This window comes from Urtica dioica, chromosome 8 (genome assembly GCF_054948205.1).
Source record: "Urtica dioica subsp. dioica isolate 48M chromosome 8, U.dioica_male_clone48M_v1_H2, whole genome shotgun sequence".
In the NCBI taxonomy this organism is placed as follows: domain Eukaryota; kingdom Viridiplantae; phylum Streptophyta; class Magnoliopsida; order Rosales; family Urticaceae; genus Urtica; species Urtica dioica.
The window spans coordinates 18578344-18593962 of record NC_142763.1 but is presented as its reverse complement, the minus strand read 5'-3'; the positions used below and the strand labels follow the sequence as shown (position 1 = coordinate 18593962).

Here is a 15619-nt window from a genome sequence, read left to right as displayed (position 1 = left end):
TAATAATTTTTTATGTCCTTTTTATATTTGTTAATGCATCATATTTTGTATATATTTTAGAGAAAATGATATTTATTGCGTCCCTATTTTGAGATTGGTAAACTTTTATGCCCTTTTTTATTTTAAAAATAACTTATATTTGCATAAAATTTTACATTAAAAAAAAGAGACACGAATTTTGTAATAAATGTGAAATGAGATACAAAAAAAAAAAAAAAAAATCCAATTTTAAAGGATACTTATTGGAAACTTAGATCGTCATTTTTCACTCTCATGTCGTTTTATTTGTATTTACGTCGTTTTGGCACACGACTTGCGAGCATAAGAGCCACCATTGACAGCCGAAAATGGAGGAGCAGAAGCAGAAGAATAGAATTCTGATCGTCGGAGCGACGGGGCGTCTGGGAAGGCATTTGGCCGAGTTCAGCCTCCGATCATCTCATCCCACCTTCGCTCTCGGTAGGTCATCTTCCTTCTCCCTCGCCGCCGATTCACTCCGATCCCTCTCCGCCGCCGGACTTAACCATCCTCAAGGTCACTACCTCTCTCTTTCTCTCTCTCTCTCTCTATATATATATGTATTATTTGTATCTCTGCATTTTGGCTCTCTCGCTCACTATGTATCGCTCAGGGTTCTCTGGATGACGAGCAGAGTCTGGTCGAGGCCGAGAAGCAAGTGGATGTCGTAATCTCCGCAGTACCGAGCAAGGAAGCTCTCTCTCAGAAGCTTCTGATCAAAGTCATCAACCAATCTGGTTCGATCAAGGTCAGTTTCGCTTTTCTCTTTCTCTTCTATCTCAGTCGTGATTAATTATGAGAATTTCAGTTCCACGGATTTTCCCTTATGTTAAAGGTGAATCGAATTGTGAATGATTGACAGATTTTGGGTCCTAGGTGAAGTGAACTCTGTTTGATTAGTCTTCATTGTTTTTGTAATTTGATAGAGGTTTATTCCGTCTGAATTCGGAGTTGATCCAGATCGGGCTCGAGTTTCCGATATTGATGGCGGTTTCTACTCGAGAAAAGCCAAGATTCGCCGCCTGATCGAATCCCTGGGAATTCCCTACACTTATATATGCTGCAACTACTTCATGAGGATGTTCCTTCCCTCGCTCGTCCAGCCCGGTCTGAGCTCTCCTCCGAGGGACTGTGTCACTATCTTTGGCGACGGAACCGCCAAAGGTGATAGCACGGAAAGCCTGTGGATTCAGTTGAATGACTGTTTTATGATTAACGGTGTTTTTTTTTCCTTGGCAGGCGTGTTTGTGAGCGAGAGAGACGTGGCTGCATTCACGATAATGGCGGTGGACGACCCGCGAGCGTTGAACAAGGTGGTGTATTTGAGGCCTCCGGGGAATGTGTATTCGATGAACGAGCTGGTCGGGATTTGGGAGGGCAAGATTGGGAAGAAGCTTGAAAAGGTTTTCGTTTCGGAGCAAGAGCTTCTTCGGAGGATTCACGGTAATGAAAATTTGGAATTTTTTTTATTTTAATTTTCAGTGGGTGTTTCTATGACAATGTGAATCAATTTTGAGGGTTATATGCAGAGACCCAATATCCTCAGAAAATGGAGATGGTTTTTGTGTACTCGGCTTTCGTGAAAGGAGACCAAACATACTTTGAAATCGAGGCCTTTGGCGGGGTAGATGGGACCAAGCTGTACCCAGAAGTGAGGCACACAACCATAAGTGAATTTTTAGACACGCTTGTGTGAGCAAGTTCTTAGCGGAACGATTTTTTGTGGTACAAAGTGGCCGAGTTGTAGAAAACACACCGATTATGGTTAGTCAACTTTGTTGTATTTTTTTTTGGTGAGGCGTTGGCTCTTTTCCTTCTATGCAGCAATGGAATTTTCTCTATTCCGTCTCCTGCCTCCGGGCGGGAGTGAGATATTAATAAGAAATTTAAGTTTCTTTATAAAAAAAAAATGAATTCAACTGTGTTCTTGATGACATGATGTGGTGATTTAATTCAACAGTATCTTTTTTTTATATATCTTTTATTTATTTATTATCAATATTTCTTATGTATATTATATATAATACAAATAGATAGATATATATATATATATCTATATCTATATAATATAATAAGTCAGAATCGTGAAAATACTATTCATAGACTGTTCATGGTTTTTTATCCTATTAAATGATGACACGTCAGATGAGTTATATTTGTTATGTCTATTCGGTTTTTCCCATTCGTGTCCACTCGAAATGAAAATCTTTATCAGGCGTTTTTCTCATATACCGCCTCCGCCGATTCTCTGCATTCTCCGATTCTGCCTCCTTCTCCGCCGCTGATTTTAGGTTTGTAACTGAGGGGTTTTTTTATCCATTATTTCTTGCTCAAATTGATGGTTGGTCTGAGTTTAGGTTTGTAAATTAGGGTTTTTGAAAATAAAAACATTTAGGTTTTCAGATCGCATCTTGCATATCCTTTGAAATCGTTCACCGTCGCCAACGGTGAGCTCTTCATCGGCATAGCGTCTCGGATCGTCAAGACCACGTCGCTCGGCCGAGCTCCAGTCGGAGATAGGATATGGAAGGACGACGAAGTGGTGTGGGAGGTGAGGAAAAAGGACGTTGAGGCGGAGCTGCGGAGGCCGGTGGTTATTTCGCCGGGGTCCAGCTTCTCCGCCGCTGGATTTCTCTTCCCTTACCACCTCGGCGTCGCGCAGGTAAGGTGTTCGATCATTTGTCCCAATGTGAGCACTTTTTTTCATTAACCATCGTTTTCTATTGGAGGTGAATTCACACGCTTTGCCTTACTGGAATGCTTCAATGTAAAAAAAACGAGATCACTAATTGTGACAGGTCGGGGATTAGGTGATCCGGCAGTCAGATATGGAAAAGTCAATAGCGAGAGGTTTAGGAAACGCTGGCTTAGATAAGAGGGAAGTCAGTCCCTTTATGAGGGTAAGGGTGGTTGGTCTTACGAGTAAAGAGAATGAAGAAAAAGGGAATCATATAGTAGGCTTAATAACAATCTGGAACCCAACAGAAAAGCAGGTAAACATTTTTTTTTTTTTTTTTTGCCATCTGTACTCTGTAATCCCTCGGCACCTTTCACCTGCATAGCTTGAATCCTGAATCTTTTTTCAGGATAATTTATGGATATCCTTTAAATTTGTTTGATTATTTCGGTTTCTTATGTGACAGAAAAGTAAGCTGGCTGAAGGAAAGGCATATAATGTTGCGGGGCTTCTACCCACAAACACTGGTATCAATACAGATGCTATTTATTTGCAAGCAAGAGAATCCACTATTTGGAAGCCTTTGTCTCCACGAGCGATGGAACATTTCAAGTAAGCGTTCTGGTCCCACGTTCATAAAGTTGAGATTCGTAACTAATTTTATGCATCCTTTGCAGACCGTTCTTTACGCCTCGCAAATCAGCACTGCTCTCGAAATTGGGCGAAGTTCCACTTTCCAGGTGAACCGTTTGACCTCATGGCATACAATAATAGTTGATTCTAAAGATTGTTTCTATACGAGAGAAAGTTATCACCATAGTAACCAAATATTGCAAATTTGATTTGGACGTTGTAGTGAGTTTGATATTGCCGCTTTTGTCGTCTTTGTCGGGGAGGTTTACAAAGCTGCTCACCAAAGGAATCAGTGGGTGTTTGTAATGGATAGCTCTATCTCCGAACGATATACAGAAGATTTTTCTGACTGTTTACTTGCAATATGTTTCTGCTCCCCGCACATCGATAATGATTCTTTTGTACCATTCAATCCCAACCTTGTAGGATCAACTGTGAGTATATTTCAATTTTAGGTGCATTATCATAATCCGTTTTTTCCTTATAACAATAATAATAAAAAAGTAGTAATCAAACGGAGTAACTTTAGTAAACATCTCTTGCAGATATGTTTCTGTAATCTTATAAAGAGAGCAAAAGATCAAACGAATCGTCTTTGGGTAGCCGAGGCTTCAGAGAACTCGACATATTTTTCGAGTTTCGACGCTTCACGTTCTCACCTGAAAGACGCAGCTCTCTCTGCCGAAAGATGGGGCAAATATTCACACTCGGTCTGAATTTCATAACGTACACTCACACAACTCTTGGCAGAGATTTTTTAAATGTAGGTCCTAATTTATCTCTTAATCTTTTTGCAGACCGTTGATAAGCTTAGAGAGAAGGTTTTATTTGTCGTTGGTGATTGTAAGAGCTAATGGAGAAAAACCAAACTACCTCAACTCGGTTAGTCTTAGTCTAACATAGCTGTTCAAACAAATTCCAAATATTTTGATCTGATGTGTATGTATTGATCTTAGATACTGAAATTCGCTATTTTTCTGCTGATCGGTCCAGATTCCAAACTAAGGAATTTCTTCTCACTTCAGCGCTGGTGACAAGGTTCATCCCCGGTGTTTAATTGGTGAGATTCCTTATGGAAAACCTTTCACACAACACATACTTCGAAAAAATAATTCATTGAGATCATAAAATATCAGCACGAAGTGAAGATAATTTTGGAAGATTCATGAACAAAACTAACGGTTCTTCTGGTTTCTTATGGGCAAGCCAATTTTGTAAATCATCAGTTTATTTTTTGCCTGTAAAAATTTATATGTTCAAACTGACTGTTTAATGTAGTCATGTAAAATTTTATGCTGAGTTATAGAATAAACTTTAATGTTAGTATGTTTGAGATAATACTGGTAGTACTACCAGCTCTGGAAAAGAGATCATCACCTTTCAATTTGTCTTGTCACACAAAAAAATAAAAAAAATAAATTTTTTTTTTATAAAGGTATTTTGTGAGCTAAAAACATTGCCACTACATCATTTACGTGTGACTCGGATTGAGCGCTATTGCACTTTCATGATATTCTTCTAATTCTGTTACCATTGACCAGACAATGTATCATTATGAAGATCACTCTCGAATACTTTTTTGAAAATTTGTGTTGCCTTTTTTCTTTTTGCTTGATTTTGTTTTACTGTATTTCAACAGATGGCACAAATAAAATGCCACATTTTGCAGAGCATATGTATCGGATATCAGGTTCGATACAAACCCTTTTTTTTGTACTTGAACGAGATTGACGTCCTTCAGACACAGGTCAAACGGAACCAAGAAGTACCAAAATTTGCTGCTTCTTTATCATACTTAGTTCTATTCGTGCATTAATTTAGTGGTTTTCTTTCTTTTTGGCCATTTCTGCATAAAGGATAAAGAGATTGCACTACAGGCATTAGCTGCTGAGAATCAAGCAGCTATGCAGCTGGTATGTGTTGGTTTTCGTAATTTCGGTCTCTCCTCTGTAATGTAGTTTACTTACTTGGTTTCTTAGCTGACTGTGTATCCTTATTCAGCTCTCTATCACAAGTTCTCTTCTAATGTCATCTTTTGATTCAAGTATGATAATTCGTTTTATCGCAATTCTATATTTAAATTTAATTTTCCGTTCATTGCTTGGGGAAAATTTATATTCATGTGCGAAAATTGCTTTGATTTAATTTTTATGATAAGTTTCATTAATCAATTTCATTCCATTCCCTCAATTTGGCCCTAACCAAACATACCAAAGTTATATAAGATTGAAGAAAGATCTGCAGAAAATTTGAGGAGTCGGGTGAAAATGGAACCGTAATGGTCATTGCCACGGCGTGAGGATTGGAAAGTAAATTGGCGTGAGGATTGCTAGGAGTAATAGAAATTAAGGGACTAGATGAGACGCCACGACATTGAAGAGGCGAAATAAGCGAGGGAGGAGAGGAGGGCTCTTCGGCGAGGGAGACATGGAACATGCGATGGTGTTGAGGTCGTAGATTGCTAATGAAATTTCTATATGCTCTTTTCTTTTGTTAAAAGGTTCACATTGCGTTAATATATATGTAGATAAATACACTAAAACTCTTTCAAATGTAGTTCTGCAAACATATTACTCAAAACTAGATAATTTCAATAACAAATATGTATTGAAACTCGTTATTTTAAATTAACTTTGCCAATATATATTTAAAGTTACCACTATCTAGCTATTGATCTCGGGAGTCCAACTTTCTTGATGTTTAGTGTGTACACAATGACTCATTTATATTGTACATTTTTACATATTTTTTTAAATCGTTTTTACGATTTATTTATCAGATATCAAGATGAATCTTCAAATAATCAATATGTTGCATACGCTTTCGTTTAGTTTTTACGTTATATCTTCAATTTTGAAATTATAGTTAATTTGTTTTATTATTGATATTGAATCTATTTTTTAGCCTCAATTATTAATAAAAAAATCGCATTATGTATACTAAATAAATCTTTTTAATCACGTGCTTAGCACGTGTTACTATCTAGATATATACTTTTGACCTTTTATTTACTTATGTCAATTTTTCTTATTTTAAAGTATGTCATTGACTATATATTTACTTGAAATGTTTGTACTTATTATGTATGATTGAAATATTTGATATCTTAATATTCATTTATAACCTCATGCTTTGAAAAAAACTTGGTAAATTAAATCATACATATTATAATTATTTACTGATTACAACTACAACCACCACGTGCGAAGCACGTGTTTCAAACTAGTATATATATATATATATATATAAAGCTTTGAATATACATATATATATGCATATAACTTATCATAATTTTTTATTTTTAAAATATATTAGGATTTGGAGACTTATATATATTTTGAGTTTTTTCAATTATATTATGTTATAAAATTTCTGTCGAGATATCAATCGGTTCGGTATAATCGGTAATCGGTAATCGGTAATGAAATTGTTATAGGATATCCATCGATATATCCGTCGGTAGTCGATATATCAAAAAAATCAAAACTCGATATATCAAAAAAATCAAAACCTCGGTATCGATATATTAATCCTTGGGCCGAACAATTTAACCCTACAGTAAATAATAAAAGGCCCAAGGATATTAAGGTCTTATCGGCCGTCCCTGCAGGGTCAGCCTGTGACCGGACCATCGCATACGTCGTCCTCTTCTTCGTGGACAAGATCTATTCCGTGACTGGGAGCTTGTGGGACAACTGCCAAGTGGACCGATTCGTCCTCGGTGTGACGTGTGCGAGCTTGAGTGGGACCCGCGAATCTGTGCATACTGTTGCAAGGAGTGTAAATTCATTGCCCATGTTCATTGGTTTTCCCGAGGTATGCTGTGTGTATGAATTTCCTTCCATAACTTTTTTCTTATTATTCTTTATGAATTATAAATGGATGTTTACATGTCCTGATGATGATGCTCTTGGTAAAAAATTGCTTTCCTTTTCTCATGTCTTGGTAATTTTGGCTCCAAAATGTTCATTTAATACGTGGCTCGTGAGATAGTCCAGAACTATAGATGTTTTTGTTAGGACTGGAAATATAATTTATATGTTGATTGTTACTTGGTTCATAAATAGAGGTTAGAATTAATCATTTACCTTTGTGCAAGGCTTAGCCTCTGAGAGAGTTTGGGGTCTCTCGAATTCCTTGATTATCTTGTATTTAGTACCATTCTATTGAATATATTATCTTCAAGGTTCTTATCAGCTTTTTTTTCTTCTTCTGGTGAAAGCGAAAAACACGTATAAAATGATCCACTATTTAAAGCACTTACAGAATTTTGTCTAAATGATGGTATTCATGTTGATCGATGATGATCTACATTCTCTTGCCACTAAACTATAAGCCTAAATCCAAAAGAAGGGACAAAATATTAAAAGTTAATTTATCATTCACAATGTGATTTCTGTGTTCTAAGAATAAAAATAAATGTGAATCAGAAGAACAATGTTTCGCTGACATGATTATAATTTATTTGTTTAGTGCCTCACGCGAGTCAAGGGTCTCTTTTGTGCCTCACGCTTTCGCTCCGGTCCTTAAGAGCCCCTTTTCAGAAGGCTCGGGGATTTCACCATCACTTCCGTAGACTCGTCGGAGGTATGGATTGGCTGCTCTTCCTGACTTTTTTTAGTTCCACTTAGCATGTTACACCCGTTTGGTAAATTAGTACATTTTTTTTATTGAGTTTCATGCTATTTATTTATTTAATTATATTTAAGTATAAATAAGTGTTTTCGGAGTGGGTAGGCTTATGAAAAGAGATGTCTAGTCTATTATTTTAGACTATTAATTTTCTATTCGCTGGATAGTGGAGTGTAATCTGAGGGATTGGTTCACTTCTTGAATTGTGAAGAGAGTTTATTTGCTAGTAGGTTTTGGGGTCGGGATCGCGGATAGTTTTCATATTGATTGGCTAGGGTTTGGTGTATTGGGCTCAGAATTGTGTATGGTTTTCATATTGATTTGAGATTCTATGAATTCATTTTTGAGTTTTGGGTTTTTTTTGTTATCGCGTATGATTAATAATCGGTAATAACAGTTACTACATTTATCAGTTATGGGTTTCTGATTTTTTCTTTTTAAATCTCTTATAGTTAAATAATTAATATTTATTTTTTAATTGAGCTGTATTCGAGGAACTTTCCGTCATTTTTTTTTTTAATCGGACTCTCCGCGCTGAATCTATAAACATCAATTCTATAGCTTGCGAATAAAGATAGATATAGAGAGAGAGGGAGAGGGGGAGAGGGGGAGAGAGAGAGAGAGAGAGAGAGAGAGAGAGAGAGAGAGAGAGAGAGAGAGAGAGAGAGAGAGAGAGAGAGAGAGAATGGATCTCTGTTCAGGAAACAACGCAGGTATTGGTTCTAATTTCGTATTTGATTTCCATGTTCTCCGTATGTAATTCGTGATCTTTGCTTACGAACAATCTTTGTGAGTTGGAACTTGGATGGAAGGCAATAAAAGTTTGCGAATTGATTTATTGACTAAACGCGAATGATCAGCGACACGGAAGTTATTTTGTTTCGAACTATCTACTTTGTTCATATTTTCTCAGTATGTTAATGCATTCTCAATCACGATCCTTGACGGGTTTTTTTTTTTTGGCAGCAATTTTAAGAACCAAAAGAAGTATCCCATCAAGTCACTATTCGCTGCGGATTAAGTCGTACAGCCTTGTATCAAAGATGGAGAAATATGTCAGCAATATCTTTGAAGCTTCTGGCTATATATATGGTAGGTTTTTATTTTCAAACTTGGATGCACTTCTTCTTGTTTGCACTTTGAAAAAAAAAATAGGTTTTATCGTAGCCCATTATTTATTACTATTATTTTCTTCTTCAATTTGCCTGCTGGAATTTCTTACTTCATAGTTCGTCGATTACTTCTCGGTTGCTATTTTAAACTAAAGTTGCATGCTGTCACCGGAAAACTTAGTTGTAGATTTCGATATATAACTAATTAGCAAAAGAAAAAAGAAAGTCCTAACAGAGTAACTCGGAAGTGAAGCAATCCAAAACCGAAATAAATACGTGATCTTCTCTCAAGTTTGTTCCTTTTTATAATAGGAGATTGTGGCTTCACCTGAAAGGAGACCTCGAGAACGGTGGTGCCGACCACGTTTAACTCTACTTGGAATATCTGCCAAGGAGAAAATCCACTCCGGGTTCAAGATCGATATCTACGTGAGTTTCAAGTTCTTTGTGGTTTGTGCTCAATGACTTGACAGACCAATACTTGACCGTACAAGGTATGAATTATTCAGGAGACATACATGAAAAAAAATCTTGTAATTTCATACATATACATACATCTAGTGATTCCGTAATAATAATGTAATCTCGTTGTGGTGATGAAGATGCTGAACATCCCGTGAGCCGGTTCAACCGGCTTCAGACCAAATCGGGAATCGCAAAAGCGTTTCCGCTGGAGATTCTCAAGGATCCTTGTAAAGGCTACATTTCACATTTAGGCGGGTGCGTATTCGGGGTTGAAATCTTTGTTATCGAGTACAGCGGCAAAGTAGAGAGCGTTTCGATGCTCACGGGCAGAGAAATAACCAACCGAATCTTCACTTGGATGATCAAGGGCTTCTCCAAGCTGGGGAAAGAATCGCACGAGTCCGAACTTTTCGCTTCGGACAAAACGAATAAGTGGTGCGTGATTTGTCCTGTTTTTCCCTGGTTTTTATTTTTTTATGTATAATTATTAGTGTTGTTGTGCCAGGTTTCTGTAGGGTGTTTACGATTCTTCCGACAGTCGTTCCAGAAGGAAGTATGAGAGTTATAAGATCAATGGTGTTGGAGTTATATCTCCGGTGACATTTGGTGAAATTCGCGGGTCGGTTTACGCAGAGTATAAGCTGAGAGTGCTCGATCAAATCAATGGCAAACACTTTGAGCGCACAGGTATGTCCACCCATTTTTTTTGTTGCAATTGTTACCAAATTTGCCTACTAAGAGCATGTCCAATGTAGTGTCAAAAAAATCGAGCTAAATGTATAATTTGATGCACAATACCAAACGATCCAATTGAGTGCTATAATTTGTGTCTAAAATTGTAAAACAAAAGAAATCCATTTTACTATTGATCCCAAGGATTTAGACTAGCGGGCTTAGTTGGGTAAAATCAGATACCCACAGTTAAAAAAAAAATAAGGAAAATTTCACACATATATCGTTTAAAGATGATAAGTCACTGAATACCTCAATTATTGAATATTCTATAAAAACCTCTTTTTTTTAGTTTTCAGATGATTTAATAGTTATATGAAATTAGACGGTTAAAACAACCAAGAAAAAGTTAAAGGAAACGGTAAACAATAAAAAAAAGTCAAATATTCTATATGTTGTACTAATTTTGTCTGTCAATATGTACACAGCCAATAAAAGATTGAAATACCAAGCGAATTATGAAGTGATTATAAATTAAAAATAAAAATAAATTTTTTTTTGTACAGTTCAACAACACTGCTAATAGGTACAGTACTTCTCATAAAAAAAATTGACTTGCCTTGATTAAATCTAGAATCAAATGTCTGTGCTATGAAGCTTCGAGCTTGTGAGTTTCCGGTGTTTTCCTCAGGAATTTGAGACTGAGTTGTGTTGTTCGCCTCCCATAACAAAAGAGAGGAAAGACAGAAAGCAAAATGTCACATTTATATAAAATAAAATAAAAACACCTTTAGCGCTATTTTGTTAAAATAAAAATCGGAGAGAGTATAAATATTATTTTGTTAAAAATCTGAAATTCTGAATAGCATCTCTTTCAACTTCAAAATCTTCTTTTACCCTTGTGGTCATGCATGTGAATGTGATTATTGATATGGTGGGGTATATGAAATTAGATGAAATCATAGGACTGGTCCACAAGATTCTGTTCCCTTGGATTGAAACAACGTGAAAATGTGACACTATGTATTATATTATAGTATTGGAGTCCAAGTCCAACCGCAGAGCACCAAAACAAGACTTACAATCATGTGTATTTGTATATTATTACCAAAACGCACCCGATCGAGAGAGCTGCTAAGCCAAGAGATAAGTAGAGATTTATATTTTTATCTTTACATATAGCATGAATTATCAACAACTCACGTCTAGTCACCGCACATGTCTACATGTGTTCTGATAGCTAGGCCTAAGCTATACGATGGGACGAATTCACTCAGGGAGTGCAGTAAGGTAATATATATATATATATATATATATATATATATATATATATATATTTCTTTTTAAGGAATTTATTGTTTGCATTTATGTTCTTATTTAGCTGTGACTTTTATATTTATTCGCTAAATTATTATTTTAATTAAGTATATAATGAAGTAGTCTTCAATTAAATTATTTTATTCGCTATACATTTAGCATAGTTTACTCCATAAAAGTAGTAGTATATTGGAGATTTGATAATGCCTCTATGAAACTAAAACTCAATCCATGTTGCCGTTTAAAAAAAAATACAATCTTATCTTATAACATTATTAAATTAGCCAATGAAATTGTTACATTATTTTATTTACTATTTAAAATGTTTGCCTTGGCTAAAAAAAAATCGGCATCAAGGATCACAAACCCTAATGAGAAGAAACGTTTGGAATTTTACTGGGCCAATCGCGTCTTTTCACCTCACATTCTATATATACTAAAAGAAGGTACACAATCATTGTAAAAACTTTAACAACCAATCAAATTTAATTTGAATAAAAATGGTGGTGTATGTGTTGTTGTAACAAGAGTTTTTTATAAAAAAAAAAAAAAAAGCTGTACAAAGCAGAAAATATTTTTTTTTACCTGAATGTGTCAATTATATAATCATCCACGTCATACCCACATGCAATTGTATATTGTTGTGTACCAATATTTACAAATTGAAATCTTTCCCTTTCCTTTCTCTGTTTCCCCGCATTGCCCAATTTGCCAAATTTGTTATATATATATATATATATATATTACTATATTTTGCCAATAAAACTTATAACAACTTTCTCACACACCACATTAAATATAAATAGTAAATAAAAAAATGAATATAATAACGAACTAAAACAACTCAATTTCACACATTCAAAGACAAATTACACTAAACTGTTAGATTCTACTCTACATTTATATTCATATGATATATATAGAATATTCAAACATTACAATCAAAGTGTAACAAATAAATTACAAATACAAATTTTATAGTCAATGTTGAAATACACTTAAAAAATTACAAATACACATGTGTTCTAATGCTATGCCCTTTCAAAAAAAATAAATGCCAGGCCCTGACATATCTTTTGGCGTACTCTAGCTAGGACACTACAGTCCAAACAATGGGACTCAGCAAACAGTGTAATATTTTAATTTCTTTTCGAGTCACTAGTGTAATATTTAATCATTCATCATATCTACTATTTCAAAAATGAAAAAGATAAAATAAAGAAATGGAAAGTTGAGCTAAGAAAAGGGAGGAAAAAAAGAGAAAGAAAAACAAAAGTAAGAAAAAAGAAAGAGTGTTTGAAGGTTGATCGACACGTGTCCCTGACAGTCATGGCAAATGAAGCACTACAAGGTCTGTTCCGTTTCTTTATGCATTGTATCTCGTGAGAAAGCAATATGGTAATTTTTTTTACCCCTGGGTAAAACTCTCTCCCTCTCTCACTGTATTTAATTTTCATTGCCAAAGAACTCTGTCTCTCTCGCAGTCCTCTGTTTAGCCGAAGAGCTTTAATACAATCTCCTGGTTTCTCCCAGGATTTCTCAAAAAAAAAAAAGAACTCTCTCTCTATATATATTACCCTTTTGTAATGCTACTCTCTCGCTCTCACTTTTTCACTCTTTTTCCATTGCTTACCAAAGAAACTCTCTCTCTCGCTCTCTTTCTCTCTTACTCTCTCAGATATACACTTTGGCGATGGGCGGTTCGAATTTCCTCATGATCGACTCCGTTCCGGGGCTGAAGAAGAGTAGTGACGAGGTGGTCTGGTCTGCTAAGGAGCAGGTCCAGCTCGAGACGGAGCTGATCAAGTATATGTCGTTTGTTGTTTTATGTTTAAGCTATATATATGCTTCTTGTGTTCATTTGCTTTTTTGTTTTCTAGGTACGGTGGTAAACCCACGGTACAGCAATATGTGAAGATCGCGGCCGACTTCTCGGAGAAAACGGTACGCGATATTGCTTTTCGCACTAAGTGGACCATGGTACGTAAGCTTCTATTTTTTTTCCTTCGTTTTACTGTATAAAAATAATGTAACTTGGAAATGTTTCATTTATCGAGTACAAAATGAGTTAAATAAAGTATCAAGAATATCTTTTCTGTTCCCATTGACTAATCGAAGAAAAATAGACTTTTTATGTCTTGTTTAGATTTTGCTAAAATAAAAAACAAAAAACAAAAATAAAATAAAAAATGTCTTGTTTAGATCTTTGTCTGTAGGTAGTGCCAGGGAAAAAACACTCTTCTTTTCCACTGTATCAACTTAGGATGTTCCTATTACGAATACACAAACATGTTTTTGAGGCACGTGTGTTCTCGTGGTTTTAAAAAAATAACTTATCAAGGAGCATTACAAATTTAATATACTTGTGTTTTAAACGTTTGGAATTTTACTGGGCCAATCTCTCTCTCTCTCTCTCTCTCTCTCTCTCTCTCTCGGAAAGAAAAGTTGAATCTTATAAATCCATTCTATTTTGTGTTTTGTTACAAGACCAAGAAACGCCGCAAGACCGAGGACTATGTCATCAGCGACGGCGAGCAGGGCCCTCCCAAGACCGCCTAAGCCGAGATCTGTCTTCTTTGTTGCTTCTTCACCATGTTTGTTTGTTTAAGGACTTTTGAAGCAATTTATGTTTTGTTATCTTATTATGGATCATTGACCTACTTATTTATTTATGTAGTACATGCGACTTTTATATATATATATATATATATATATATATATATATTAATGATGTAGTCTGCAGATTGAATATCTATCAAATTTGATGTTCTTTATTATTATTATTATTATTATTATTATTATTAATGAAGTAGCCTGCAGATTAAATATCTATCAAATTTGATGTTCTTTAATATAATATGGTAAAACTTTGTGGAAAAAAATAATATATTTATATTTTTGCGAATTTAAAATATGAAAATCATTTTTATTAATATTAGTTACATTGTAATTATGTAAAGATATGTTGGTCATATGGTTGGCGATTGATAAGTTTTATTTTCTTTCTTAACCTGATTCTGATTGATTTTAATTATACAAACATGAATACCTTTTTTTATTTTTATGTTTTAAATTTTGTACTATAATATCTTTTAATTAATTTTGTAATCTGATTAAACTATATTTTTTGTTTTTCTCATACAATAGGTTAAGTAGATTAAAAAAAAAAAACTAGCTCTTTCTTTAATTTAACTAGATAAAATATACTAAATTAATACAGTCTAAATTATTTTATTCGCTATACCTTTAGCTTAGTTTACTTTATAAAAGCAGTACTATATTGGTGATTTAATAGTGCCTCTATGAAATTATAACTCAAACCATCTTGCCATTTAAAAAAAAAAAAATCTTATCTAATAACATCATTAAATTTGCCAATGCAATTGTTACATTATTTTATTTATAATTTAGAATTTGTGCGTGCTCTGGTACAAAAAAAAAAAAAATCCGGGTCGAAGATCCCCGCCAAAAAAGATCATCTACTAGAGGAGCAACCACATTCCGACTCATGCGACAACTTACCGGTTAACTATCTCCACAATCATCTCCAATGCAAGAAGCTAAAACTGAAATGCCAAGATCAACCTCAACTCAATCCAGTGGACGGCGATGGATGACGAAAACATAGACCTCTTGAAGTGGTGGAAGGAACATGAAATATTTTTCCGGTTTTGTCAAAGATGGCCCATGACATTCTAACCATCTCCGTCTCCACTATTTCTTCTGAAGACGATTTTTAGTTGCACAGGAGAATTCTTTAAGACCGACGTGCAAGCTTATCTCCCGAAATGGTCGAGGCACTCGCAATTGAAAAATATTGGTATCAAGCCGAGAAGCGGATACAAGATGTATTTGAGATTGCCGAATTCCCCTTGAGCAATTTTAAAATGTCAATTTCAATTAGTTAATTTGAAACTTGATCTTTTGTAATGAAATGTAATTTTTAATTGGAATTTGTAGTTTGTATTTTTCATTTGAAACTTTTTTATTTTATTTTTCGTTTAATGGAACTTAAAAGATGTTATTCATATTATTTTCATATATTTTATTTTCTGTTTTCATTTTTTGTCATCATTTTCAAATTGGCTCATAA

The 15619-nt window shown here is 34.8% G+C and overlaps 1 protein-coding gene across 14 annotated transcripts; it reads left to right on the top strand.

Annotated features, from left to right (window-relative positions):
* Positions 1–300: 300 nt before the first annotated feature.
* Positions 301–14239, top strand: LOC149388492 (putative pinoresinol-lariciresinol reductase 3). 14 transcript variants are annotated; one of them, XM_089621641.1, is made up of 22 exons: positions 2182–2309; positions 2414–2680; positions 2817–3011; positions 3162–3307; positions 3373–3435; positions 3552–3762; positions 3874–4038; positions 4126–4210; positions 4322–4388; positions 4968–5241; positions 5573–5778; positions 6939–7144; positions 7802–7915; positions 8927–9052; positions 9385–9566; positions 9675–9972; positions 10043–10224; positions 11247–11499; positions 12588–12657; positions 13205–13332; positions 13407–13506; positions 14014–14239. In XM_089621641.1, exons 3-8 carry the CDS (start codon positions 2847–2849, stop codon positions 4180–4182), a joined length of 807 nt encoding a protein of 268 aa, XP_089477767.1. In that variant the 5' UTR covers positions 2182–2309; positions 2414–2680; positions 2817–2846; the 3' UTR covers positions 4183–4210; positions 4322–4388; positions 4968–5241; positions 5573–5778; positions 6939–7144; positions 7802–7915; positions 8927–9052; positions 9385–9566; positions 9675–9972; positions 10043–10224; positions 11247–11499; positions 12588–12657; positions 13205–13332; positions 13407–13506; positions 14014–14239. The 14 variants fall into 14 exon arrangements, with proteins under 14 accessions (XP_089477777.1, XP_089477765.1, XP_089477769.1 ...); XM_089621639.1 differs by lacking the exons at positions 5573–5778; positions 6939–7144; positions 7802–7915; ... (7 more) ...; positions 13407–13506; positions 14014–14239 and adding an exon at positions 1722–1782 and having other exon boundaries at positions 2234–2309; positions 4968–5396; XM_089621643.1 differs by lacking the exons at positions 5573–5778; positions 6939–7144; positions 7802–7915; ... (7 more) ...; positions 13407–13506; positions 14014–14239 and adding an exon at positions 1732–1782 and having other exon boundaries at positions 2234–2309; positions 2422–2680; positions 4968–5396.
* Positions 14240–15619: the final 1380 nt, after the last annotated feature.